Source organism: Salarias fasciatus, chromosome 17, assembly GCF_902148845.1.
Source record: "Salarias fasciatus chromosome 17, fSalaFa1.1, whole genome shotgun sequence".
Taxonomy (NCBI): Eukaryota; Metazoa; Chordata; class Actinopteri; order Blenniiformes; family Blenniidae; genus Salarias; species Salarias fasciatus.
This window is the reverse complement of record NC_043761.1, coordinates 17,797,403-17,825,399: the sequence shown is the minus strand read 5'-3', so window position 1 is coordinate 17,825,399 and position 27,997 is coordinate 17,797,403. Positions and strand designations below refer to the sequence as shown.

Below are 27,997 nucleotides of genomic sequence, written 5' to 3'. Positions count from 1 at the left end.
GCGAAATCCCTTCAGGTAGTTGAGGGTTTCTGTTCTACATTTCAGAGCTCAAACTAAACTCAGAACCGAAAGATTTCTATTTGATGCAGAGCGAAGACAAAGCCGCGGCTGTGCCACACACCTGTAGGTTTTCATTTGTTTACCCGGTAGTGTTTTATTTTTTCCGAACTTTAACATGAAGTTGCTAAGCGTTATTAGCATTTAGCTCGAACGTCAGCCGATGTGGTGAACCGGGACTTCCGGACGGTTTCTGCCGGACTTCCGGGCACTTTCTGCGGCCTCCAGATCACAAATGGAGGGAGATCTGGAGGATGGAGAGATCTCTGGCTCTGATACGGAGATGGGGACCTTGTCCGGGGCGCAGCCGCGACCCCCGGCCCCCCCACCCTTCAGAGCCGCCGTCCCGGCCTCTGCAGCCACAGCTTACCGCGGCGGAGGGAGCCACAGGGCCGGAGACTCCAGCGACAGCGACCCGGATTCCTCGGACGAGGAGGCGGCCCTGTGGCGCAGGAAGCGGCAGAAAGTGTCCAACGCTCCGCAGCCGCCTGCGCACACCCCCCGGCTGGCTCCCAACCCCGTGCCCGCCTCTGGAGCCCCGCAGGGCCGCAGAGTGAACAACATCTGGGGGTCCGTGGTGCAGGAGCAGTCCCAGGACACCCTCACTGCAGAGCTGGGCTTCTTCGGCATGGAGGGGGTCGGCATGTCCAGCAGGAACGTGGAGACTTATAACTACGTCTTGGCCCGAAAGATCATGGATAAGGAGAGGGAGAAGGAGAAGCAGGAGAAGGAGGGAGGAGAGGTGAGCATGTTGGACGCTGAGCTGGAGGAGTACATGAAGGGCCGGGGGTCCGAGGAGAGATCAGGAGGTGATGCCAAGAGGAAGAGGTCTGCCAAAGAGCGGCTGGGCCCCCGAGCTGAGATGGACATCAAGGGCCGGTACGAGATCACCGAGGACGACGACGACGACAAGGTGACCGAGGAGATCGCACACCGGCTGCAGGAGCCCAAGAAGGACCTGATCGAGCGGGTCGTCAGGGTCATCGGGAAGAAGAAAGCCATCGAGCTGCTGGGAGAGACCGCCACGCTGGAGGAGAGCGGCGGCGTCTACACCATGGACGGCAGCCGGCGCCGCACGCCCGGCGGGGTCTACCTCAACCTCCTGAAGAACACCCCCAGCATCACCAAGGAGCAGATCAAGAACATCTTCTTTGAGGAGCAGCAGAGGGACTCCAAGAGCAAGAAGGCGGCTCAGAAGAGGAGGCGCCACGTGGTGGCCAAGAAGATGAAGCAGGCCATCGGCCTGCTCAACCTGCAGGAACATGACGACGTCTCCAGGGAGACGTTCGCCAGCGACACCAACGAGGCCTTGGAGTCTCTGGAGGAGGCGGCGGAGGGTGGAGAGGAGGAGGAGGAGGAGGAGGAGGAGGAGCGTCCGCAGGAGGCTGCTGTGGGCACCGAGGACAACGCCGTGGTCTACAGCTCTGCAGACCTGGAGGTCTTCTGAAATCCGACCAAACTCTGAAAGCACTACCGTGACTCCAGAGACACACACACACACACACATATGCGCGTCCCTTTTGATTCCCGTCGAGTCATGAAACGTTTTGTTTTGTTGAAAGAAATCTTTGTTTCGTTCAGCATTTCAAGAATGGTCTGGTGTTGGAACAGAAACTCTTTTCGTTTTGAATTTTTGTGGCTGTCTTGAAAATAAAGATGATGTAGAAATGATTTATTTTGTATTTTATGTGGTATTTTTACCTTGTTTAAACATTTTCAAACCAATCTTTATTTATAGAGCACTTTTCATATGATAAAATTAAAAAAATTAAAATTAAATAATAAAAAAAATAATTAAATAAAAATTAAATTAAAATTAAGTCCAACGCAGGAAAACCATTCCTCCACACACACTCTCTTTCACCACTTAGTTCACAAAATAACAGAAAACACAAAAATTACTGACTCACAACTTAAATTTTTTAATTCTAAACATTGAAAATCCCTAAAAAAAAGATTTCAAATATTTTCAACACCCTTTTTTGATAGTGTTTCTGTTTTATAGTTATATTTAGATATGTATGACATATAGTTCACTTATGTGGCAGCTTTTTTGTATTACAGATGATATATTTTTGTTTCACACCTTAAACATGTACATTTAAATCTATGTTTTCATTATATGCACAAGTAGCCACCAAAGTCTTGAAAAAAATGTCTCTCTAATACACTTCTAAATCACATCATTGTCACTCATAAACTTTTACCAACAACTGTGATCGTTGATCGCGATCTTGAGCGCGATTCTTGATCTTGGTATCCTGTAACTTTAAACTTTCAAGGTTTGTCATTGTGCAGAGCATGCACAATGAAAATGTCTACAATTTGGCTTCTTTTGAGAAAATTATTTGAAAATCACTTTGCTTATGGTTTAGTTTAGGTTGGAGCCTTTTGCGGACCGTTTTTGACTCATGGGCCTTATGTTTGACACCCAAAGAATCAGGATTCTTACCAAAATTCATCCACAGCACCTCCTCCTGATCTCCCTTTAGTTCTCTCTTCTGTATTTACCAGATGCGACCAGTGGGTGGCAGTAGAGGTCTGGTCATGTTCCAGGGAGCAGGTTGAAGTCAGTCTAATGCCATTTAACAAGGATGTTCAAGACCATCAGCTTGTTTCCACAATGATTCATGCACAACAAACAGAGGCCAGAATGCAGCCTGTCAGGCTTTACCTGGTGGATCTGACACACGACTCAGTTCTGAACCACTTAAATCAAACACATTGTTTACTGGCGGGGGGGACAGCAGAGGCTGGTGTGGAGTCCAGAATGGTGACGATGCCTCCTGCAGTTAACTACATGCAACCAGGATTAAAAAAAACAAAAAAAAAAACAAACAAAAAGCCGTGTATCCACAGAATTTCTACTGAAACAGAAGCAGCGGACTGCACAGTGTGTGAGAGACAATGTCGTTTAATGAAGTAAATTCAACTAACTGAGGATCAAATTCTCTTTCAGATAATAAAACTTCAGTATGTCAAACACTTCCTGACATCTCTTTGGATTTTGTGGAATAATCCAGGGTGATTATGCAAACTTGCATTGTGCTGTCATTTGAAACGGTGGTGCTGGGTTTGAGTTAGCAGATGGAAGCAGGAAGCTAGAAAACAGCTTAACATTCCTGTCTTTTCCTGAGCGACTCGCGTCTCGGTAAACAAATGCCCCCGGCTGTTAAAGCAGCTTCATCCACAGAGTAGCGAACATATAGTCGCCCCACAAAGATCTGGGGTGAAATGAAAGCTTCTAATGGCGGCGGCGGTTTTCTCAGCCGAGGCGCCTGAGAAACGATCATTATCTCTGCTCATGGCTGCCACATGAAAGGCCCGAAGCGTGTTTCATAATGCCGCCACTTATGGCTGTTTTCATAAATGCTGGCGCAGACATCTCCTCTGATAAGCCACCGTGTTCAACGTGTGTCCGCACGGCAATTAGGCCAGCGCGGATCGGTTTGCTACCGTGGAGTTTTAGAAGCAGCAGCAGCAGAAGAAGAAGAAGAAGAAGAAGAAGAAGAAGAAGGTGGTAAACAGGCAAACAGGCACGTATAGATTGTTTGTTTTAGTGGCGGCGCTGATCAAAGCCCGATTATCAAAGGCGCGCTGAGTTGCAGGAGGTGACTGATGTTCTGCCTCGTCTTATTCATGTGGAATTGTTCCACGCCGTCTCTGGTCTCAGGACCTCTGGATCTGTCACCTGGCAACGAACTTGTTGCCTGGATACAACACGCTGTTTCTTATTTTCTATTGGATCAAACGGGACCGGAGTTGAAAGACTTGTGTCTGTGGACGGGGGAGGTGGGGAAGGGGAGCGGCGCGGCATGATGTCAGACGCCGTCAAACGCAGCACATAGGAAGGCCTGGTGGTGGGCTCTAGGGTTTTTTTGGGGGGGGTCCAGAAGATGATGTCTCTTTTTGTTTGTTCTCCCAGCTGGGTCGTGTGCCACGGAACAATCCTAATCTGGGATCTGTCTGACAGAGCTCTGCCGTCGCCGCCGCCGCAATTAAACGAGACGCAGCGTCTGTCCGCGTGTTTACCCGGAGCTGCAGCGAGCGGCCGGAGGAGCGGCGGTAAAGGTGAGTTAGATAACATGATGAGAGGACGGCTGAGGAGAGGCGGTGACTCACCGCTCTGCCCGAAACAAAGGTGACCCAGCCGTGAGGAGAGAGGAGACCACGGCTCACGTTTGAGGAGTGAGCGGAGGCTGACGTCAGGCCGTCGAGAGCGAGGAATCATCTCCACGTGGCATCGGCTGAGACGGGAACCAAACCCCTCTTTTCTGACATGTTTCACAACAAAGCATAAAGTTGGCTGAACATCTAGACGGTTGAACTTGCAGCTCCTGGAAGACGTGCGCTGATGTCCAGAGTTCACCGACAAACATGGATCAGCGCTGAAGTCAGGAGGAAATGCCTGATTTTAGAAACGTCCCACTTTGCATTGTAGCGGTGCGGCGGCCCGAATGATGTGACAATCTCCTCAAACGAAGCGTGAAATTGATCATAAGCTGACAAGGAATCCTCACAATCAGTTCAAATGAAGTGCCATCCTTTTAAACCAAGCGTGAAATTGATGGCGGTGGCCAGAAATAAGAAAAGGACGGAAATACTAATGTGAAACTGATGAGTTTCCTTTAGAAAATAAATGACTTGAGAGAGAGAAAAAAAAAGGGAAGTTGAGACATTTTTTTTCCTAATGATGGTCAACGACCTTTATTTCAATATCCCTGCTGTCAGCTGAGGACATAACCTCCAGTCTGAGATCCACCGAGGCGTACCAACACTGGACCCTGGCTCCGCTTATATGACGTTTCTACTGAGAATAGAAACATTTTGCGTGCTCATATACATGACGACAGTCAGAATCGACGAGCCAGCAGACGATGGCGACGCCCGGCGAAGTGCGCGGAGTGACTGATGGCCCCGGGAACGCCATCATCTGCCCCATTCAGCCCACTGAGCCGACATTTGCAAATTGTCTGCGTGTATGATCCAGTGATGGATGAGTGTTCCAAAGGAGAGTCCACAGTTTTTCTTCTCCGTGAAGGACAAAACCTCAGGAGTCACGTGGCCGAAAGTCAAACGCAAACAGAAGACGGATCCTGGACTGATTTCACTGGATCTGCGGGGAACAGGTCGTCGTTCGGAATTCACAGCAGGATGGAGACAGACATTATACTGACATCTTTATGGAGAGATTAGACACAGCACCATCGAAGAAAAATGCTTGAATGGTAGCCTGTTCATTTATTTCATTTAGAAGCAATCCTGTGGGGGAGAAGCACACTTGGCAGCAGCTTAAGATGAGATATGAAAACACTGTTCAAACAAGTGACACCTCGGAATAATCTCACGGGGATACCTCATCTGAACACGCTTTACAATGTAAAGTAAATATTACTGTGCAGTTGCTTTATTCCCAACACAATGCTGTTTTCACACACCATAAATGTCTTGTCATCGATATCAGGTTCATACTGTATATACAGTCCCCTATCTAAAATGGTGCCAAAATAACCTTTAAATTTAAAGTTTTTCTTCGTTGTGGCACAGAGTACATGGAGCACTCACTTAACCGTTCCTTTTGATGAGTGAAATTCCCCTGGATGAGCTAAAAGCTCCATTACTCACCCAAAATGAAACATCTGGATGAGTCGTGTCGAAATCTCAGTTAAAACCAAAAATAATCGAGGTGAACAGAGATTCATCCAAGGTTAGTGCGACGGCCATTTTGAAAGATTATGAATCTCCCATGATTCTCGGTTATTATTTTAATTTCATTCAGACTATTGTCTGAATGTAATATAAATAAACTACATTTCTTTGGCAGTTCTTTGACCTGAAACAACATAAAATGTTAACTATTGCCTCATTACTTACTTACTTACTTAGTGCTCCAGGAGGGTCAGGGTATCCCGTCCCGGTGCGTTGAGCCGACCAGGTGAACCAGATTTTTCCATTGCTGGCGATCTTGTGCCAGCTGCTCTGCATCCTCCACAGCAACTCCGTGTTGTTGGAGGTCACCCGCAACGACGTTGAGCCATCGGGTCCGGGGTTTCCCTCGTCTCCAGCCTGCGGCCTTTGGGTCAAACTGGAGAATGGCTCGTGTCGGATGTTCTGGTAGACGAAGGACGTGGCCGAGCCAGCAGGTGCGGCGTTGTGCGACCAGTGAAGATGCTCGGGGCTGGCCTGTGCGGGCTCTAAGCACTTCATTGGAAACTTGCTGGGGCCTCCTGATGTTCTCCATGGTTCTCAGAGCCCTGCTATCAAAGCCATCGATTCTTGCGGCCAGAGTGTCGTTCAGGGGCCACGTTTCTGAGCCATAAAGCAGGATGGAGAGGACAGCTAAGTTGTAAATCCGGAGCTTCGTCTTGGTGAGATGGTCTGGTTCCAGAGTGGTTTCCAGAGGGACTGCAGAGCAGATGCTGCCAGGGCTCGTCTGCGGTCAATCTCTGGTTTTAGGTCCCTGCTGTCTGTCACCATGGACCCCAGGTACACAAAGTTCTTGACAGGCTCTACGATGTCGCTACCAATTTGCATGGGAGGTGGATCTGCTCCATCACCCACATGCATGAACCTGGTTTTAGTCCAGCTCACCTGGAGGCCGAGCTGTGCTCCTCCTCACCGTAAAGCCCAGAGCGTCTCTCTCTCTCTCTGACTGTAGGTTGTGCTGAGCAACTCCGGGGACGCCTCGCAGACCTGAGACATCAGATGGTCGATGATGCAGTTGAAAAGATCAGGAGCAGCTACAACCCTGGCGAACGCCACTGGAGATGGTAAACCCGCTGGAGTCAGTGTCATTGCCTCATTATTATTGCAAAAAAAAATTAAAACTAATAATAATGAAACGACTTGAACGAGTTTACATTTGGATGAATGGCATTCACTTTGAACTGGGAACATTTCCTGGTTAGTAGTTAAAAGATTCTGACCTGGGAAAGTTAGCTTTATTCACAAATTGCAAGCGATGAAAAATGTGATGAAAAATACCTATATTTTCAAAAAAACCAAACAATCACCAATGAAAACGACAACAATCTCAACATAAAGCCAGTTTTAACGAAACCTTCAGGTGCAAAATAGACTGAAAAGTCCAAAAATCAGTGTTTTCTTTGCAATTTACTTGGTGGTTTGAGGTTGGCGTTTCATGTGGGCCTTTTTGGGCCCACGGACCTTATTTTTGACACTCCTGATCTAAGCTCTTTTTCAGTCCACTAACCTTTTCTTCCACATCTACTGGACATTTACCTAAATCTATCATGTCAACTGACCTGCTTTCATTAGCGTAATATTCAGAGACTTTCCTTTTTTCTTTAATGCTGCTGATTTTTCCTGCATTGTGGAAATCTGCTCTCGTCTTTCCCTCTCTCTCTCTTCCATTCCTTCTTCATCTCATGCTGTCACTTGTTTCATCCATTCATGCTCTTCCCTCCCTTATCATCTGTCAGTAATTCATCCTTCCAGTTCAGCCACTATCTGCTTGCTTCTCTTCATTTCAGAGGGGTCTGCCGTCGCCTGACAGACCTGACATCTTTACCCTCAGTCCAATTCATCTCCTTCAGCTCCTCTTTCTAATCAAACTCCATTAAAAACCTTTTGTCTTCTTGAAGAAAAATGGTTTTGTGTCTGGTTTATTTTATAGAGTATATAAAAGCAAGAGCAGTTTATTCCCCTCATGCTGGAGATAAAGCTGAGTTCTCTCCGTCCTCCACCAGCTGACGGGCGTCTCTCTTTCCAGCTGGCAGTCTGCTAAGCGTTTCGGTTGGGACCAGGCAAAGGCGTCCTCCAGTTGGACAGAGATCTCATTAATCTGTTGGGTGACTTTTCCGACCCTAACGCTCTTCTCTGGCCCTCAGATAATGGGGCTTCGATTATGTGGCCCAGTGTGTAATCAGCCAGATTCGCAGACCACTTCGGTGCCGCCGGGGTCCCTGTATGAAGCTCTGGGCTGCACATTCGTCTCTCTGCATCAGAGAACTCAGGCCTCACGGTAAAATACTTCAAAAAGCAACATTCTTGAGTTTTAGAGTCCAGAGTCGACTGTGAACTACAAAAGAAAAATCATTGTTATGTTTGTCCACATCTTATTATTATTTTTGGTTTCCACATTCTTACATTATTACCACAGTTTCTGTGGTACTTTAGCAGATTTCTGTTGTCATACAGTGACACCTAGTGGTTTGAGATGGTATGTACTGACATTCTGACATATTTTTTTTGGATGGAACACAAATAGAAGTTAAAGGTGCTGTAGGCAGGATTTTGTTAGTCAATGCTAATTTTTCTGTGTTTTCTTTGGATTAAATCTTAGAGTATCCATTGATAATCCTTTAGGAGTGCAGCATAACTGCACTACCGCGAGGGCGCAGCGTTTCCATCTGCCTCTGTTCTGAGCTGAAAAGGAATCTCGACAACTCCAGGTATCTTTGACCAATCAGAAGAGCCCCTGAGGCTCTAACCATGATTGGTCGAGGGGCGTTCGTCGCACGTTTTTGTGGGAGGGGCTTAACTTGCGTAAGGGCGCGATGTCAGAGAAAACAGGACAGGATTGGCTGTGCTGGGTTTCAAATCGCCATCTTAGATGGGTCACATCGCCATCTTGCTTAGGTAAACCTAAGCAAGATGGCAGAGATGCCGAATCCTGCCCACAGCACCTTTAAAGCTAGGGTCGACGATCTTGGAAAACTAGCATGTAGCACGAATGTAGCATCTCCCCAAGGCTCCGCCCAGCTCCCACCTCATTGGAGGAGCTCCGTTGGGAGCGAACGCACTGGACGCGGAAGCGCCTCGCGCGCGGAGTTTGTGATCGCCTCCAATGTTATTAACCTTTCTGACTGCCGCACACAACGTGCATTGGAGCGCAGCGCGCCGCTCCGCTTCCTTCTATTTTTCACGCGAGCCGCGAGCGCCGAGAGCGCCTTGGCAACGCGCTCTGAACCAGGGCCAGTGCACGCCATTGAAATGAACGCGCAGGGGGCTGGTAGAACGGCGAAGGGATTTGATTGGCTTCTTAAGAGCGGTCCGCGCGATACGATTGGTCGGAGTTTTTACACTCCTGTGGCCGCTACAGTGGTCAGATTTTTTCAGCACTTTTTTCCGTCCACATAATGTATTGACTTCTCCCAGGGGGCAGGAGCATTTCACTCAGTATGACAAAAAATGCTTTTGGACAACATCGTCTACCCTAGCTTTTAAAAAATGGATGTATAATCCAAAAATATGGTAATGGTGTGAATATGTTAGTCATAAAGACACAGGTTAAAGATGCAGACTAGTCTCAGAAGGTCAGCTTTGAATCCCATTTCTGAGGTATTGAAGATGGAGAGAGAGATTGATGAAGCAGAAGCACATGTGCTTATTGTCTTTTTTTCAGTTTCACTCACTAATGTAGGGAACTGCTGGGATTTTTCTTTGCAAGTTTTGACTGTATGTCGACGATATCGTGATATGACTGTCTTGCAATTGACACTATTCAGTAAGTAAATGACTGAAACTGATTTACGAGGATAAGTCTGTTAAGCTGTAGCGTTTCATTAGTGTTTCCTTTTCCACTTTTAGGGGATATATGTAAGTGAACAAGACCACGGTACTAAACCATAATGTCATTTTTAAAAACACAGTAAGCTGCAAACAAAATACAGAAAGATCCATGATATGGTTTAACCATTGGGAGAGTTTAGGAGATGCATCTCTGTGATTTATACCGAGGATAACACACTGAGCCTTTCATCCAACAACAGGCTTTATACTCGTTTTCTTTGCCTCAGGATGAGTCATTTGACCACAGCTCATTTAGGATCAACATACCTTCAGGCAAACAAATGTGCAGCGCACAAATACCTTTCCACTGTGTGCAAAGTTACACTGCTATCGAAACCAAACCAGCAAACACGCTTTGCCCAAGGCTGAAGATGCAGGGCTTTACGCCTGAACGTCAACAGGAAGCCTCTCCTCATTAACCTGTGGGCGTCGTTCCAGCCTCAGGACTGTGGATATCTGTTATGTCCTGTCAGATTCGAAGAACAGAGACCCAGAGGAGAAACGATAATGGTTCCGGCCAGCCAGCTTCAGCGTGCTGCTGTCCCATGAGATGCACAAAGAACCTGTTTCTGTCATTTCTGTGTAAATGGACATCATGATATGAACTGACTTCCTCAGATTTAACTCAAGTTCCTGAACTTTTTTTTAAGAGTTACAGATGTGATGTTCACCAAAATGAGTTCTTTTATTAGGAAAAGCTCTATGCTTTCCTCACATACATAAAGGAATTTCAAAAAAACACATTTCATACTAGATGTTTTACTTTGATACACACGTCCAGTGACTCGATGTTGCTGCTCCTGCTTCTAATTCCGAGCAGCGAGAGGAGCACGCGCTTCACATCGACATGTTCAACACGATTAAGGAGTCATTCTTCATATGAATTGCTCTTAATCTGTGCGACTCGTCTGTTTAACATTAATTGGCTCATTAAATCAGTGCCAGCAGGCTGACACCAGTGTGAGATTAATAAGCTCCATCTCTGTGATGTGGAGAAATCCTCACAGGTTGAGCCCGACGAGGGAGAGCGCCTCCGAATTAGACCGACTTCTCCAATTAATCTGCAGCGCCAGCCCCGAAAACCCGAGCTAATAAAAATATTGTTCAGTTCCTCAAATGAATCACCGCCGTGTGCTAAGAATAGCCCGCGGAGCGAGCACATCAGTCTGCAAGAAAGCCAGATTAGCTGCTATATTAGTCACCGTGAGCCGGGTCTCCACTACAGCGCCACAAGTGCCGCTGATTGCCTTTGTTTCCTCCCCCGGAAAATTACTAAAAGCCCATAACAGTGAGTGGGAACGCCGTATTGCTTTACAGGGCTGCACAACGGGAGCTGGAGGTTGAGAGCGAGCGTGGCTTCGCTATCTTTAAACTGTTAAACTGTCACTCTTAACATGAAACACTAATATTATGACATGGACTTCAGGAAACCTGTCCAACTGCCAGCGTGCGTTGAAATTCAGCTCTCAAAAAGAGCTGCCGTGTTTTAATCGACCATCAGCTTGACTCTTACAAAAGTCTCACACATTAACTGGTTGATCTAAAATGTCTTTGGTGGTTCCTGAAATTCCTCTTATTGGCCAGAAATAGACGGAACGCCAGCTGTGGTTCCCTGAAGAAGGTGACAGCTGTCTTGTTGTAGCGTTAGCATCTGCTCGACGTGATCGCTGGAGAACATGTTTTTGTTTGTTATTGTGCGTCTGGGAATCGTCGCTACTAGAACCCTCGTATAATTTCTATTGTGCTAATTACATATGATTACATTAGCATATTTCCATGATTCAGACCTGGTTTGCAACAACGAGCCGGTTTAGCGACGCCTGTGAGCACGATGCTGCTCAGTTCAGAAGGTGACTGGAGCTCTCAGGTTGAGTTGCCGGTGCGAATCCGTGGTGTTTCTCTGGTTCTCTCTAGCCTCCAAGAACAGGAAGGAGAATCCGAAGTGACTGGAATCACGTGAAGCAACAAACAGCCGGCTTTTTTTAGCGTTGCGCCGCCTCCCGTCGGCATGGAAACCGGTGGCCATAATTGGCCCCCGCGACTTTCCAGCGGCGTGAATTGAGGCGTTTCTCCCGTCGCTGTCAGTGTGTGTGCCGTTCTGGATAATCGAGACGGTGACAGAGAGGTGAGAAGATGGGATGGGCCAGTCAATACACACACACACACACACACACACACACACGCAGTGATCGTCACCGTTAATGTGTTTCCAGCCCTTCCTCCAGCAGCAGCGCGCTCTCTGGTCCTGACACTGTTTTCACGCTGCTTCAGCTCAGGCCTGCCGTCCGATGCCGTCAGCGCCGCTCATCCACACTGACATTCAGCAGAAATGGGATATTTTTTTTCATGTCATTTGAATGCTGGGCCACTAGTGGGAGCTGAAACCACCTGCACACAGAGAACAGTCCAGACATACGGACAGATTGTTATCCAGCTGAGCCCCAGGAGGATATGGACCGGGGGTCATGGAGGCCGCCGTTGTTGTTACTGGTCACTGACACATGTGCAGAACCGACTCCATTAATACCACACACTGAGCTCTGTTCATACAACTCTCCACAGTTACACACATTGTGTAAAACTCACTGCTGTGTGTGTCCGCCGACCGAGGAAATGTGCGAAACTCTCCGTGCCAGTCGCCAAACGACGGACAAAAGTGCTCAAGTTGTGAGCGTGGTGAGCCAGCAGCCTCTTTCCTGCCCTCCATCACACGCCTCCGGGTGTGACCTCGGTGTGAACGGAGGTGACAGAGGCGTCCTCACACACACACACACACACACACACACACACACACACACACACACACACATATGCAGATGACTTCATCCCCGCTGCCTCATGCACGATGTACCTGAAAAAAGTCACACCGGCAGCCCTGTGTGTGTGTGTGTGTGTGTGTGTGTGTGTGTGTGTGTGTGTGTGTGTGTGTGTGTGTGGTCCCCTCAGCCTGCAGGCCGCTACTATCCGTTGCTGCTGCTCGGAGCGCTGCGTGCCCCGACACTGATGCTCCACAGTCTGTTTATTTGTCTGCCAGGATCATTTGCTTCGAAGTGTCATTCAAGTTGTGAAGAAGAAAAAAAAAAAAGGAAGACGAAGTGTGTCAAGCATCGGTTTATGTGACGGCTCATCAGCAGAGTAATGAACACAAGGACCGGTTTGAAACGCCACTCCGAGGCCGGCGACGTGCTCAAAAGCACTCAAAACAACACTCTTATGTGTTTCTGTTGTTTCTCAACACATAAACAACAAATTGACTCGTCAGGGATCCTTGAGTTTGTTCAGTTAAGATGAGGAAGAGGAAGATTTGGTTTTGAGACAAAGAAAACGGGATGGATTTGGCATCCAGTTTCGTCTGCAAGTCGGCAAGAAAAATCTGACCGATCAGACAAGATTCGCTGTGGACGACGGCGACAGGTGAGAGAAGGAGCTGAGCGAACAGGACGAGCTTTTTTCAGCTGGCCTGCAGTATGAATGATGTTTGGAGTCTGGGACGAGGGGAACGCCATCTCTTCCCTTCAGTTCATTTCGTCAGAGTTCGATCCCGCCGTCCCGCTCTCCGTGTGTCACCTGGCGCCTCCTCGCCACAGTCACGCGGCACGGCAGCGACTCTTATCTGTTCATCTGGAAGCTTCGTGATTAGAATGAACTGTTTTCTCTCCCGTCCAGCAAAGGTCAAAGTGTCACCACCGGTTTTAATTGCTTCGGTTTAGTAATCAGATAACGTGGTTTTTTTTTTTTAAAGAAATCCATGTTGCAGCTCGTTCAGGGATTTTGCAGCTTTGTCCTGTTGCTAGGAAACATTGAAAAAGATTCTATGACCTTGTGCAATTTCTTTTCCTGCGTTGCGATCTGTAGAGTGCCAAATGATTGCTGAGGTTCGATCCAGGGTTTGACTCTAGTTGTCTCACTCTTGGCTTCGTCACTGTTAAATTATGAAAGTCAACAGAGACACTGATCAGTCTCTTTTCAGACAGTTTTGCATTTGTGTGTCACTACAGCCATGGTGTGCATGTGGAGCAGCAGCATTTCAGAAAAGGTGTGTTTTTGCTCCGTTTCCATGGAGACGGTGTCCAAAAGTTGCCGTTTCAGTGGCTGGGAACGCCGTTGAAATAAAGCTTTCTGTTTTCTCAGGAAAAGCTTGTCAGGGCCTAAAAACATGCAACGCAACACAAAAAACAAAAAATCTGGACAAAGTGTAAGTGCATAAATGTTGGAAAAGATCAAATTCATGTGTGTGTATATTTACAGACATTTAGCAATTGGACTTTTTTTTTTGTTCCCCGCCAAAAATCCAGGCCAACACTTCCACCTGTAAACGTGCACGTGAGCAGGGTGACCTTGCCTCCTGTCGTCCCCTCCTACCAGCGGCTCGCGCAGCTCGGGTGTAATCTCACTTTCTTTCATTTCCTATCTGGCCGGGAGGCTGCTGGAGCGTGATGCAAATGACACGGCTGCTCGGCAACGCTCGCCACGTCTTAATGTGTTTACCTGGTGGCACTTTCCACTCCGGCGCGGCGCCGTGCGCCCGGCGTTCCGGCGCTGATGTGTTTTCTTCCGTTGAGAACAGCCGCCGTCACAGACGACCTTGTGGAGCAGATGCGAGGCGTGCAGCGCCTTCGCCTCGCCGCGCCACGCCATGACTCGCGTGTCAATAATTACAGAAAACATGGATCTCAGGAGTGAAACCACAACATGACAGCTATTATGTTTCTACAAGCTCACAACCTGCAGCTGAAGGCATTAAAACACCTCTGTAAGCAGGAGATACTGTGACAGCTTGGCTAATCAATACTGAAGATTCAATCAGATACAACAGAAAAAGACACAACAGACAGACTCTAATGTAAAATAAACTTTTAGTTTCATTTGAAGTGATTTTCACAGGTTGATTGATTGATTATATTTGTCTCTTTGTGATTCTGAGTTCTAAGGCTTCCAAGGCTTTGAATATGACACATTTTGTTTGGTTGATTTTGTCAGCTGGATTAGAGCCTCCTGAGGGCCGGATTAGGTCCACAGGCCTTATGTTTGACACCTGATGTAGTGAGATGGTGTTTGATCGTTGCGGTAAAGAAGTATTGATATTCTCTGTGAAGCGGCAGTTGTTTTAAAGAGCTACAGAAATACGATGAGCTGATTTCTCTTCTTCAGTAAAAATGCAAAGATTCTGGTGAAAAAGTTTTCCCAGCCAGCAGGACGGCGCTGGTCAGCTGTGAAATCAAGGATCACCAGCTCAAACTTCCACACTCTTAATCACACAAGTTGTGATTGAAATTGCTGCTCTCATGAATTGGAAATTATACTTGTTGTTTTTTTTTTAAGTCACGGGTTTACATGCAGAAATGATTAGCTCATTGATGAAGTGGTGCTTGAAATGCTGAAATTGTAATTCTGTTATTTCCTCTCATGAACAGCAGCTCTGTTGTGCCGTGAAGCAGCACAAAGTCCTGTTTCCATCCTGTACGCCACGAATGTCCAACTCAAGCTCCAGCAGTAAAATAACAACATAATAACCAATAAATACTGACGAATGTAAAGTTTTTCTTTACTACAAATCGCTAAAATGTACGCATTTCACGAGGTTTCTGCAGAAATCTACATTCTGGTTAGAAGAAGACAGAGACGATAAATCACATTTTTTTTGTTCAGTGAGGCCAGTTTTGACCCATGAGCCACATGTTGGACACCTCTCCTGTCACAAAAAGCTGATCTGGAACACAAACATGAAGGAAGAGGGTTTATATGCATGTGCAACGACAGCGAGGAGGCAGGTGAGAGTAAAACAGATAAGACCCAGACCTCAGGTTTGTTCTTGTACATTCATCCATGAGCAATGTTGGCCAAGTTATTTTTATAAAGTATTTAGTTATATTCACTTGTTACTTATTCAAAAAAGTTAAAATATTTTAAAAATAACTTATTAGACAAACTAACTACTGAAAAAAACACGTTTAAATTTGTGAATGAATTTGGATCCTCTCTTAATGGAACTTTATGTTGCATGTTCAAATTACTGATCATAAAGCTGAATGTATGATTAAAGGTATAATACACGATTTTGATTTCCGGGTGGATCACCTAAATAATTGGTGGGTCTGTTTGTCAATCATTCTGACGAGCTGCTTTCGTAAGGCGGTTCTCCGTGCTTGCGCCCAATCAGCTTCTCCCTTTTGCGCATTCAGAGTGTTTATGTAGCCGGTGAGCTTCTGAGCTAGTACTGACCGATGGCGAGTCTGACATAATGAAACTGTAACTGTTTCGGAAAAAAAGCTTTATTTATGAGCGAGGCGGATCGCAGAAACTGTAAACAGAGCCGTGCACGCCGGAGAAGAGGAGATCGCGCTCGTACACTTCCGCGTTTCCTGGGAGAAGCAGGAGAGCCGGGCGGATGGTCTGGAGCATGGCGTTGTTCAAAAAGTGAGTAACAGACTTGGGGCTTCGTCTTTTCGAGAAAATCATGTATTAGACCTTTAATGAAATAAATTCATTATTACAAATAAAAAACAAAGAAATACATTACAAATAGGAAACACTGCATTAATCTAAATTATTGTAACACTGCTGTGTGATAATATGAGACAAGACACCAGTCAAATTTCACCTGTAACTAGAGATTGCAGTTCTATAGTTGTAAAAAAAAAAAAAAAAAAAGCAATAGATGTCAGTTAACTCACCATTCAATTCAACCCAGCTTTATTCATATAGTGCCAAGTACAACACAGTTATTTTTAGAAACCTTTACAGATAAAAACCCAACAATTCCACGTGAGCAAAGATAAGAGACTGTGGAAAGGAAAGCGTCCTCCTTTCACATTAAAGGAAATAAACCTTTCTTTTAAAGGTTAATATTTAATTTATTTACAAAAATGGACTCGTGACAGAATAAATTACAAACAGGAAACACTACATTAATCTAAATTATTCAAATGTTCCTGTGTGATAATATGAGACAAGACAGTAATCGAATTTGATTTATAACTGTTAGATAGCATTTCTATATTCATACATCTGTCGATATAGATGTATGTCAGTAGACTGTACATCCGTTTGAAAGCTGCCTTTGAACGACCGGCTCTCTGCGGCTGTATTTCTGTCATGTCAGCTGATGCACTTTGCACCAATAAGGTTCCTTCTTTCTGTAAACACATTTCCTGCTCTGTTGGCTCAGCTGGACTCCAGACGAGGAAAAACCAGCTGGGAGGTGAATTATGAACAGAACTGTTACTGCGTTGTAACACTGGGAAAAGTAATTAGATTACATGTTACTAAAAACAGTAACGCTGTGACTCCAAACACTGTCCATGAGCGGCACAGTTCATATTTATGACCTGCTACACACACACACACACACACACACACACACACACACACAGAGGAACCGTCATGGTCCACACACCGTCTCATGATCCTTTGTTTTATTACTCAATCCAGCTCCATTAAAGCGTGAGGAAGTCATTTGAAGGACTTTCTTTTCTTTTTTTTTTTTCTCGACTCTCTCTACCTCATTACCCGGAGCTTCCATGTGTCGACCAACCCCGATAGATCATTATTACTCCCAGCAGTTGGCTTCACGACGTTCACCGTACGCCGCGTTCCAGCGGCCGCCCTCGCCCTGGCGAGCTGGAGCGTCGTCACATCAGGGTTGGAATCAATCCACACGGCCGGGGTCTTCATTCCCCCTCTGGCCTCTGCGCCGTTGAAGGTCAAGGGGATGTTTTGCTTACGGGGAACAGAAAATATGTCCATCCATCCATCTTTTACACTGCTTTGTCCCATTTAGAGCAGCATATCAAATTTCTCGGGGTAATACTGAATGAAGTTGAGATCTGGAGCTATATCTACATGTCCAGAGTTTATTTAGACATTTATGAAGTTATGAGTGTTCAACTGGCTGAAAATAAAAATCTCTGGATGCAAGCAGAAGGATTTAATGAGCTGATGCATCTTCTTTCTCCTCTTCATGTTAAGTTTTTATTTTCATTCTATTCATTGAAATAATCCAACCAATCAACAAATAAACAAACCAATATTAATACACAGAGGTACGATTAAACTGCATTTTCCTTGCAGCTCATGTGTGTTAAAAGACAAACGGCTCCTTCTGAGGCATGGATCTGCGTGGCGGATGGACTGAGCGCTTCCCTCCAGATCCTGGAGAGAGCCTGGAGAAAAGGTCAGGGGTCGCCTGCAGCAGAACTCGGTCTTTCATCCTCAAACACACGTGAGCGTCGGGGTCTCAACTCCTCTGAGCGTGGGATGACCGGCCGGCCTCAGAGGAGGGGGATGGCGGCGGCCGTTTGCCCCGTGGCCCCCACGCCCGGCCGGCCCCTGGAGGCACGGCTCATTGGCCCGGCCCCCACCTCCCCACCTGACTCCACCTGTCACCATTTACATCCTGATAGCTCTCCACCGCAGATGAATACTGATTCTGTCAAGGTCAAAGATGCAACACCTGAAGGGGGCGAGGGGAGGAAGAGGAGGGAGGGGTGACGGCGACAGGAGGGGAGGAGGATGGAGCTCCAGCCGCGAGCGCTGCGCCCAGCGGCAGCGTGCCACTGGTACAGATGAGGCTGATAATTGCTGTTTCCGATGAGTCAGCTGACGGAGACGGCGGCGCCGGATGCGAGGTGTGTGGGTCGCGATCGAGGAAGCTCTCGGCTCCAGTCACCCGGAGAAATCCAGCAAACTGACAGACGCCCACGCAGAACAACAAAACAAGACAAAATGAGTTCAGAATATACATACAGGCTCTGGAGAGACGGTGGAAACGGCGCAGATCTGTGGATCTCAGTTGTTTATTCTGGGAAGAATCAGAGTTTCGGACTGTCATTCAGACACGAGTTGAAGGTCTTCTGAATTCCCAAGGCTCTCCATCCTCCTCCATTCTGCAGTTCACTGATTGTAAAAGCCAACAAGCGTATTCACCCATGATGGAAATGACTTGTTTGTAGAACTATTTTCTACAACAAATCAGCAGCTAACGTGACAGTGGAGTCAGTGCCTTCTGGAGCCGGCGGGATGAAATTACTGGTTTTAAAAAGGGTCGCTCACTGTTGTCAGCCCACAGAAAATTACTGCCAAATTATGTGTCTCTGTGGTGCTTTGCAGCTCCGCACTGCTGCTTTTTGTTTTTAGCTTCACAACCTGCAATCTCAGAAAATCAGTTTTCAGGAGGAGCAAGGGAAGAAAACAAACCCTCATCAATGCAGTTTACACCATCTGCTCAACCGCACACACACACACACACACACACACACACACACAGTTTTTATTTCTCCAGCAGGTTCCAGAGGTTACCAGGATGTAATCTGTGAGAAAATGATGAAACTGTGGCTTTTAAACATGTAATAAATAAGTATTCTGGCAAAAGTCTAGCCATACCACATGACTTTACTCAGTTAATGAGAAACACAAGTTGGTGCTGTGCTGTTTTTGTAATGAAACCACACACACACGTAGAGAACAATCTGCTATGAATATCAACAATGGGAGGCGACAGAGTTGGATTGTTATTCCAGGTGAGTCTGAATCAGTCCCTCAGGGATTGCAGGGCCTGTTTTATGATTCTTGTGGCCAAAAATTCCTTGAGATTAAAGTTTACGTTCACATAGCGCTGTGTAAGGCACAAAGTGATAAGTCACTGTTAGATTAATCATATGTGGACATATCCGTCACTGGCTTAAAAAGTTAATTTCACACGCTCACAGCTTGTCACGTCAATTAATTAATCTAACTTCACTTAATTCTTTCAGTGCTCAGCAGATCTGGCTGTGACGGCTTCCGTCACGGTGATCTTTCTGCTCTGTGACCGGCTCGGTTCAGCCGTTCTGCTACGCTCTGCCGTGGGAAACAGTTTGTCAGTCGATGATTTTCGTTTGAGCTCCACCAGAGTTTTTTTTTTTTTTTCATTCTCTGTAGCATCACTACTGAAATACTTCAGCTGGAAGCAGAAGTCACTGAGAGTTAGGATTAAGTCACCAGAACACAGACGTGCCTGCGTCCACACATTTTGATCTGCACGCTCGGTATCACAAACATTTGCGTTGTCTGATGTCAGGATATGTGAGGCTGGGCCTCGGGGAACCGGAGCCGACAGGTGAGCTGATTACACTGTTGCATAACACACTCTGAGATACTCTGCACACAGGCTGGTTCTGGGGCTTTCTCTCTGCACCGCTGTGTGACTGAACCCCTTTCTGTGAGGTTTTCATTAAACACAGCAGCAGTGGCTGCACCACGCTCACTCCCAAACCTCCAGATCATCAGCTGCGAGAGGCCGCTGAGAACCCATGCAATTTTGACACAGGAAAATAATGAATCATAATAATAATGAAAATAATAATAATAATGAAATAATGATCATAATATCAAAATAAATATTAGGGATCAAACTGACAATCAGGGAAAGAGAGGAGAATGTCATCAGCATAGAGAAGTATGTGAGCATTTGATTTCGAACATGAAAATGTAAGTGAAGGATCATTTTCCTTTGTCTACCAACCATCTTAACGTCCCTTACGGGGCTTTGGACTGAGGGAGGAAACCAGAGGACCGCGGTGAACCATGGCTCACACACAGAATGAGTCAAAAAATTGGTCTTTGACAAAATGGAAGGGTAAATATCACTCCAATCACGATGAACTGAGATCAGAATACATGTCTTGATTTATTAAAACACTAAAGACTTTATTTATGCAGTTGAATCTTGACAAGCCGGTAACGTCTGAAACTGGAACAGTTACAGCAGAGAACTCAACAGATTTGACTTTATTTTGAGTTTTTAGAAAAATAGAGTCAAAATGGAGTCAGTGAGTGTGAACGATGGTCATGTGGAATTTTATTGTCTCTCCTGCTGAAACCCAGACAGATGTCAAAGTGAAACAAAAGAAACGAAGAACTCAAGGACAATTTGTGAATGCGTTAGTGAAAAACATCCAAAACACTGCGAAAGGTTTTCATTTTCTCTTGAAAAAGTTGTGTAAACGAGGCTTCAGTGTCACAAATGTGTAACGGATGTCAGTATCATTACACATGATACTGACGAAGAGGAGGAGGAGGAGGAGGAGGAGGCAGCACAGGGATGACCGGCCTTACCTCATTCTAATCTTGCTTCTTTCCTCTTGGAACTAAAGAGAGTCGTTCTTTTTGCTCGGACGCCTCTCTTTTTGCCTCCGTCTCCATCTCCCAGGTGGGAGTCTCTATTCCAGGACCATGAAGGAGCAGCGTTTGGATCTCAGCGGGTTTTGTCTCGGAGAGAGGAAGGGGAGGACAGGAGGAAATCTGCTTTCTCCATCACTGCACTGGTGTCGACCGTGTGTCTAATTCTGGCCATTTGATGGTCCTTTCCCTTCAATTTGCCCCCCGAGCTGCACCATTCCCCTCCGTGACACCAGCCCTCTCAGAAAAGAGCAGCCGCACAGAGGAATTGTGGGAGTAAAAGTGTAGTTCACTCCCTACAGACATGATTGTTGGTCTCTGATCAATCGACAGTGAAACATCAAGACTGAGAAGGTCAAATCATGCAAAATCGAGAGCGAAATGCTAACTTTCCGCCAAATTTAAAAGGCATACCATTATAGCAGATTGTTGTAAAGACTCCTCTTTATGACCTTATTGACCGCCATAAATCCTGTTTAAGTAATGGTTTATTTTGTGCCGGGTCCACTCAGAACTATACGTCAGGCTTGGCTGATCATGTATGTAATGGAATGGAATTGAGGAATGGCGGCCGGCTGAATGGAGGGCGTGCAGCATGACGGATGGCCTCGCCGCCGCTCATCATTCCTCAAATAGAAAAATGCATCTCTCGCGTTCTGCGCTGGAGTGCCGCAGTAAACATCTCAGAGTTGGTAATGAGGGGCTTTCCGAGGCGCAAACATCAAGTGTGAGCCCCGTTTTCAGAGATCAACAAAAAAAACCCAAAAAAATCGCAAACTTTGTTCGTTAATTCCATTTATTTGGGCTTTTAAATACAATATTTTGTGAGAATATGGACTGTTTGGAGGATCTTCCTTTCGTCGTTGCTCCCTGAAGGTTTCACTTTACCTAAGTAAACATTTGATGTTTTTATTTTATTCAGTCAGTTTCATATATGATTTTTTAAAAAAAAGGCTTAAAATAAAATCACAATAACTAAAATATGATTTTTTTTTTTAAATCTCTACAATTTCTAAAATGGAAAAAAAAATCTGAAAATGATTTAAAAAAAAAACTTAAAATCAAAAAAATCATAAACATCCTGCCAGGTGGCGCCGTCCTGACGCACCGCTTCCCCGGTAACGGTTCCCATCAGGTGGGCAGCAGTCAAAGGTCACCTGCTCGGCCTCGGGCCTCAGGAACCCTGCTGAGACTGTCCGCTTCATTCTGATCAGCATTTTGAGTCATTTTGTTTCTTGCGACACTGAAACGATCAACTGTTCCGTTTCGACTTTCAGCGACTTGACGTGTGAAGTCCGGTGAAGGTGAAGGATGATATTCGGTCCTTCCGAATGACAGACGATGAGAAACGAGGCTGTTTTCTTCGTCTTCGATTGAGCAGTTCGGGTCACATGTTTGAGCGTCTCATCCGTCATTTCCAGCGGCTGGTCGGGACGGCCATTCTCCAGCTCCCTCCTTCAGAATGTCACACGGCCGGCACGTGCACGCGGGCGAGGACGCCGCGAAGGACGGCCGTTCAGCGGCGAGGGGATGAAAAGACGGTCATTTCTATGGCTCAAGTCTCTCTGAATGCCACAAGGACGAATCTTTGTGCGGCGGAAGAAGAACCTCGACGCTTCCCCGCAGGTTAACGGCTCCGATTCAGCATCCTGCCGTCTCCATGGATGCAGGAGAAAAAGAAGAAAACTTGACAAAAGGCATATAGGAGCGTCACTTTGACGACAGCGTCTTTTCTTTTCCTTCCTTTTTTTTCTTCCATGGTGCTTTTCATTCCGCTAGTTTGTCAGTTTGAGCCGAGAGAACTCTGAAACCTTGCATTTGGTGTTTGGTGAAGGCAGAATCGACACGATACTTTTTGGTGAAATGAAATGCAGCCAGACAAAAGCTGAGTTTTATCACAGAAGCACACTTTGCTAATCTGAAAAACAAGTATTAAGGTATTAAAGTTTTACCACGAGTCAGGATCAGAAACTGAGTATTGCAAAAATCCAAACATTTTTGAAAGAAGGCGTTGGAGCGATTATGCTAAACCGTCCGGAGTGTGAAAGGCTTCTCCTCACATGCCTCCGACGGAGGGGAAGAGAGGATATGCATAATAATGATAATCATAATGATTTTACAGGTATGAGAGGTGTATTGTGCAGCGGAGGTCCCAGCAGCCGACCGGAAACACAGAGAGGAGGAAACCTGACAGACCGATCTGGACCTGCCGGAGAAACGGCCGCCCGGGCAGCAGTGTGTGTCGTGCACGTGGCCGAGCTGTGTGAGCGAACAACGGGACAGAGCAGGGAAGGAACAGAAAAGGAGGATCTGATGGAGCAGGCTCTGAAATGTTGGGAAAGAAAAGAAAACTGTGAGGGAAAATCTTAAAAAATGACCAGGAGGAAACGTCAGAAATGTATGAAATCAATAAAACCTGGAAACACGTGGACATGTTCAGCAACAACAGCTGTGTGGTAATCAACACAAAATAACTGTTCAAATACCACGGGAAAAAGAGAGTTTTGCCCCTTCTGTCCCCTGGTATCCGAGTCACGGCGAAAGACGCTCAGACGTATGTGAGAGTTTTAGTTTCAGATGTAAACACGCCTCTGGGGTTCAGCTGAGCACAATCAGCAGAATGTGAGTAGGAAGCTGCAAGAAGATGTTTCTGCAGGAGCATCTTCAAACACCAGAAGGTGTTTTCAGACGGAGGATCCAAAGTTTTTTTTCAGTAGAGTCGACTCGCAACTTTTCTGAAACGCCGCCTCTCGTCCTGCACGTCACGGTCGTAGTAAACAGTAGGTCTGTAGACGGATAAGAAGAGCTACGTTTTCCTCCAGAGTGACTCCCAGGCCAGATTCTCCTGGTCCTGGTCCTTCCCTGGTCAGCAGCTTCTTTCTCCATGATCGCCTCTCTTTCTTTAAACTTTCCGATCAGGGATGTGACGTACAGAGCGACTGCTTCGCTGCTTTCTGCTTTTGCGATGCCACCATTTTAGCACTGAGATTCACCTCCGTGTCTGTTGCCAAGCAACTCCTGACACTTTGGGATGTGGTGTGAATGCAGGAGCTGCCGTTGGTATTTCCATGAGGCTCTGAGCACCTCAGCTTTCAGGTTTCAATGTCATCCACACACACTCACACACACACAGACACACACGACGACGAGCTCAGCCTTCGTAAAGCCCTGGGTCTGATTTCTCCGGATGCTGAGCGGATAAAAGGAGCGGAGCTGGAACTGTGGGAGCAGCGATTGTTCAGATGATGCTGCAAATATACAGACTTTTTGTACCTGAGTTCAATGAACCAAAATGAGAGATTAGTCCAATGCAGCCCTCAGAGGTCCCGGTGTTGACTTTACAATAAATACTCCAATGAAGGAATTAGCTAAAATAGCCGGTTCCCATCAGACTCCAGTTTTCTGCAGCCTGCAGAGCTGCAGAGTTACAGCTCTCTGATGTTAAACTGGACTGAGACTGAGCTTCAGAGGGATAAACTGACTCTTTGCTTCCTTTATTCCATATAAACAGCACCCGCTAGTGGCCCAACAGGAAATCTGCATCCGCTTGTGCTGTTTATGTGTAAATGGACATCATTTTAAAAACGTTTGCGTCTAACACCCCTTTCACAGCTGGATTACGACCACATTGCGATTGGCGAGTGGGATTGGTGTGAAGCCAGCCTGTTCACAGCCCTGCAGCTTCTTGTTGTTACGTCAGTGTGTTTTTACCTGAAGGGTTGACGTGCAAACCAACCTTAGGATGCCTGATCATGGAGTCCTCTGCTATAGCGACTGATGATCAAAATATATACAGTATCTTACAGTAATATTGTCTCAACCAATGAATGGACTGATTGATGGGTGATCACTAAATTTACACCTGGACATTCCTTTAAATATGTTTGACCCCCGACTTAGTAAATGCCACACACACACACCGATGCATGCAGTCCAACGTGAAAGACTTACGATGAACAGGAGAAATACAGCGGTGAGAAAGACACTGAGGTGGAGAGTTCACTACTGACATGACAAGTTTTTCTGTGGCTAAACGGCGAGTCTTTACACATCTGCTCAGAGGTTCCTGCTTTAACGGTGTCACTGCTCCTGTTATTCACAGCTCAGTGTGTGTGTGTGTGTGTGTGTGTGTGTGTGTGTGAGTGAGCGTGGCTCTGTAAAACACGGCGGCCTGCGAGCGGCCCGTGCAGCTGCCGGATCCTCGCTCTCTGGCAGCTTGATGGATGGAGCGCGGCGCCTTAAATACTTCAGCTGTGTCTGCTTGAGAATTCTGCTTCAATGGATGGACACGCTCGGCGTTCAGGAGGAGGAGGAGGAGGAGGGTTACGTTTCACTCGCCGTCTCATGCTGTGTTTCATCTCTGTTCTGACAACACGAAGCTGCTCCAGACACCAGGATGATAAATAGAGAAGAACAGAACAATCAAAAAGTGCCGTCATTAAACTCTAAAGCATCGGTTTTATCTTCCACTCCACCAACGGAGCCGGACGCCTCTTCAATTTCTGCTCAGACAGCCCGTGTGAATTCTCGTAACTTAGCGGTCCACGTTTAGCAACTGTTGTCACGATTTGCAAAAAACAGAAAGAGCTGCACGCTGCCAACAGCAGCTAAGTAAAGCTGCCTGCTTTCAGAGCTGTGGATGAGTATTTTTTGACTGCAGTCAGCTTTATGAAGACTTTATTAGCCTGACGGGTGGAGGAGAATTTTCTCAGCCCATAGAAAAGCATTTAATCCCATTAACATGGTGCGATCTGATAAAAGCAGAAGGGAAGAGGGAGGGGGGATATTCACAGGCCATCAGATAAAAGAGCATTAAGCACATACACTTTATTTAACCCTTCACAGGGAGCCTGACCTTGTTTTCTTTCTTTCATTAAATGGGACAGCCAGACTAATAAAGCCTTCTGGGCACCTATAGTGAGAATTCAATCCAGTTTAAAGAGTTTCAAAGCATAGAATGTGAAATACTAATGCATTTTGTTCAGTTTCATACTTTCAAAAAATTGATTTCAATATTATTTTACCAATATTTGCTTATTGTAATTCAAAAATATGACAAAATAAACTATATTAAGTACTGAAAAGAACATCCAAGTGTTTCAAGGAATTCTCTCTAAACAAAGAAGTCTTCAGATTCATGACATCTTCAGGTAACAATTCTGAGTTATTTGGATTTTGAAGCAGATTCATATTTGGTATGTTTGAAGTTGTAATAACTACAGGGAAGTTTGATTTCATTCCATCCTGCTGTAAAAATCACCCAGAAGAAATTGCCTCATGACAATCTTTCCAGTGGAAATGTGTTCATTTACACAAAAACAACAGAAAGATGTGTCCAGATCCCTGGAAGGACTTATCATCTCCCACTCGGTCTTTCATCAAATCCTAAAGACGTCCAGAAATAGTGCTGGACTTGTTCCATTTAATGCATTTACATTTAATAATGCAAAAGTGTCTTTGGCGTCACCCGCAGCCAGATGGAACCGCATGTGAAAAGGTCCTGGTCCCGAGGAAGACCTGCGTGTCGGAGGTGAGGGACGCGCTGGCAGGAGGAATTTACGGTCCGTCTGATTAACCCTGCCTGTCCGACCCCGAAGGAAACAAGCAAATTGGCTCTAATTGTTGGAGACAAGCGTGCAGAGCAGCGCCGATCAAATGTTCTGCTAGATTACATTGGTGGACATATTCTTGATAAGGTTAACTGAAGGTCAAAGGTCAAAATCAAAGCCATTTCTGCTACAGAGACAAACGCTGCCCTCCTCCAGTGAGTCTCTTGCTAGCCCCCCCCCCCCCCCCAGACGCTTTTCCGTCAGCCTCCCCTCCTCGGCCTCGTCCTGGAAACAGGAATATGTTCTGGCTTTCTGCAGTTACATCATGAATCTCCTAGCAACCACATGTGGTGTTCGGAGCGCTCGGCAGGCAGCCGACTGCCAGGAATGGAGGAGATGAGGAGAATCTTCCTCTGCGGGTGTGTGGGATTAGGATTATGAGAGAACTCAAAACGAGTCGACCTCTTACCTGAGCTGCACTGAACCGAGGCAGCCGCTCCCGACGGCGACGGAACACAAACCCGACTCCATGAAAGACGTGTTTCTGAAACTGAACTCGTTTCATGAAAGGAACCTCGGAGCAGTGTTTGTTTGCAGACACCATATTGCCGTCGGGCCCTGGAGCTGGCTTCCGAAGCTGCAGTACCGAGCCTGATTTACCCACATGAGCAGTGTTTATCGTACATTTCATGAGGAGAAGGTAGCCCAGATGTCCCTCTCTCCACCCACGTCTTCTCACGTCCCCTGAAGGAGCCACAGAGCTGCGATGCCAGATGGGTGTAATCCCTCTGGTGTTACAGCCCTGCTTGTTGAGGAGGGACCAACCTGGCAACCTCTGTAAGGCGTGTTCATCATGTCCAGGTGGCTTCATCACCAGACGGCCAAATTTCCTGAAGTGAAGACAGTCACCCTAACTTCTGCAAGTCTCTTTTGGTTTGATCTGCCTCTTGTTGAGTTGATTTAAGCTTCATAAGCCTGATCTGAAATCCTTTGAACTAAAACACACCCGTCAGTTTTTCTTTGTGCCCTAAAAGCTGAATATTTTAAAAGTATGTCAGAATGAGCGCCTGAGACGCTTCAGAGCTTCGTCTCTCCTGCTAACATCCCACTCACACCCTTTCAGCGGCGAGCCCCGAGCCAGAGATGCTCAGACGCTGCTGATCAAATGAAGCTAATGAAACAAAGAGGCCTGTGGCACCGCGGGACGGCGTTCAGCCAATTCACCGGATATCACGACCCGTCACGGTGGCGGGCCTCAAAGTGGGACAACACACACTTTGGATCTGTGCACTCAACACTTCTTCAGCTTTTACTGGCCATCGTGCATGTTGGGCGTTTGCCCAGTTAGAAATCAACTTTCAGGGTTGTTTATTTTCTTTGTGCTGTAGTTACTAGTGGCTGTACATGCTAGCTATCTAGTTAGCATGACGGGCTTTCTGTACTGCTGGGTGGTTTCTACGATATTACATCAGTGATAATGATCTTAGTCGGGGGGCAGAGGGTGCGGCTGCTCGGGCCCACGTTTAGGAAGAGGCCCACCGCCAGACTGATGGATGGTGAAAAACAAAAAAGGAACGCTGCTTCAGCTGCTTGAAATTAATTAAAACTGTCTCCGAGCATGTACGAACCAGGCCAGACTCTCACAGCTCATTTTGCTATCCACAGAGAGGGACACTGTCATTGATAAGAACCAGGTGCCT

At 46.3% G+C, this 27,997-nt stretch overlaps 1 protein-coding gene across 2 annotated transcripts; it reads left to right on the top strand.

Annotated features, from left to right (window-relative positions):
• Positions 1–2: 2 nt before the first annotated feature.
• phax (phosphorylated adaptor for RNA export) lies at positions 3–12,400 on the top strand. 2 transcript variants are annotated; one of them, XM_030113973.1, is made up of 2 exons: positions 3–1,562; positions 12,354–12,400. In XM_030113973.1, the coding sequence occupies exon 1, from the start codon at positions 293–295 to the stop codon at positions 1,502–1,504; it is 1,212 nt and encodes a 403-aa protein (XP_029969833.1). In that variant the 5' UTR covers positions 3–292; the 3' UTR covers positions 1,505–1,562; positions 12,354–12,400. The 2 variants fall into 2 exon arrangements, with proteins under 2 accessions (XP_029969833.1, XP_029969831.1); XM_030113971.1 differs by lacking the exon at positions 12,354–12,400 and adding an exon at positions 11,746–11,773.
• Positions 12,401–27,997: the final 15,597 nt, after the last annotated feature.

Coding starts and splice junctions, on each gene's coding strand:
- phax (XM_030113973.1), top strand. CDS start 293: ATGGAGGGAGATCTGGAGGATGGAGAGATCTCTGGCTCTGATACGGAG.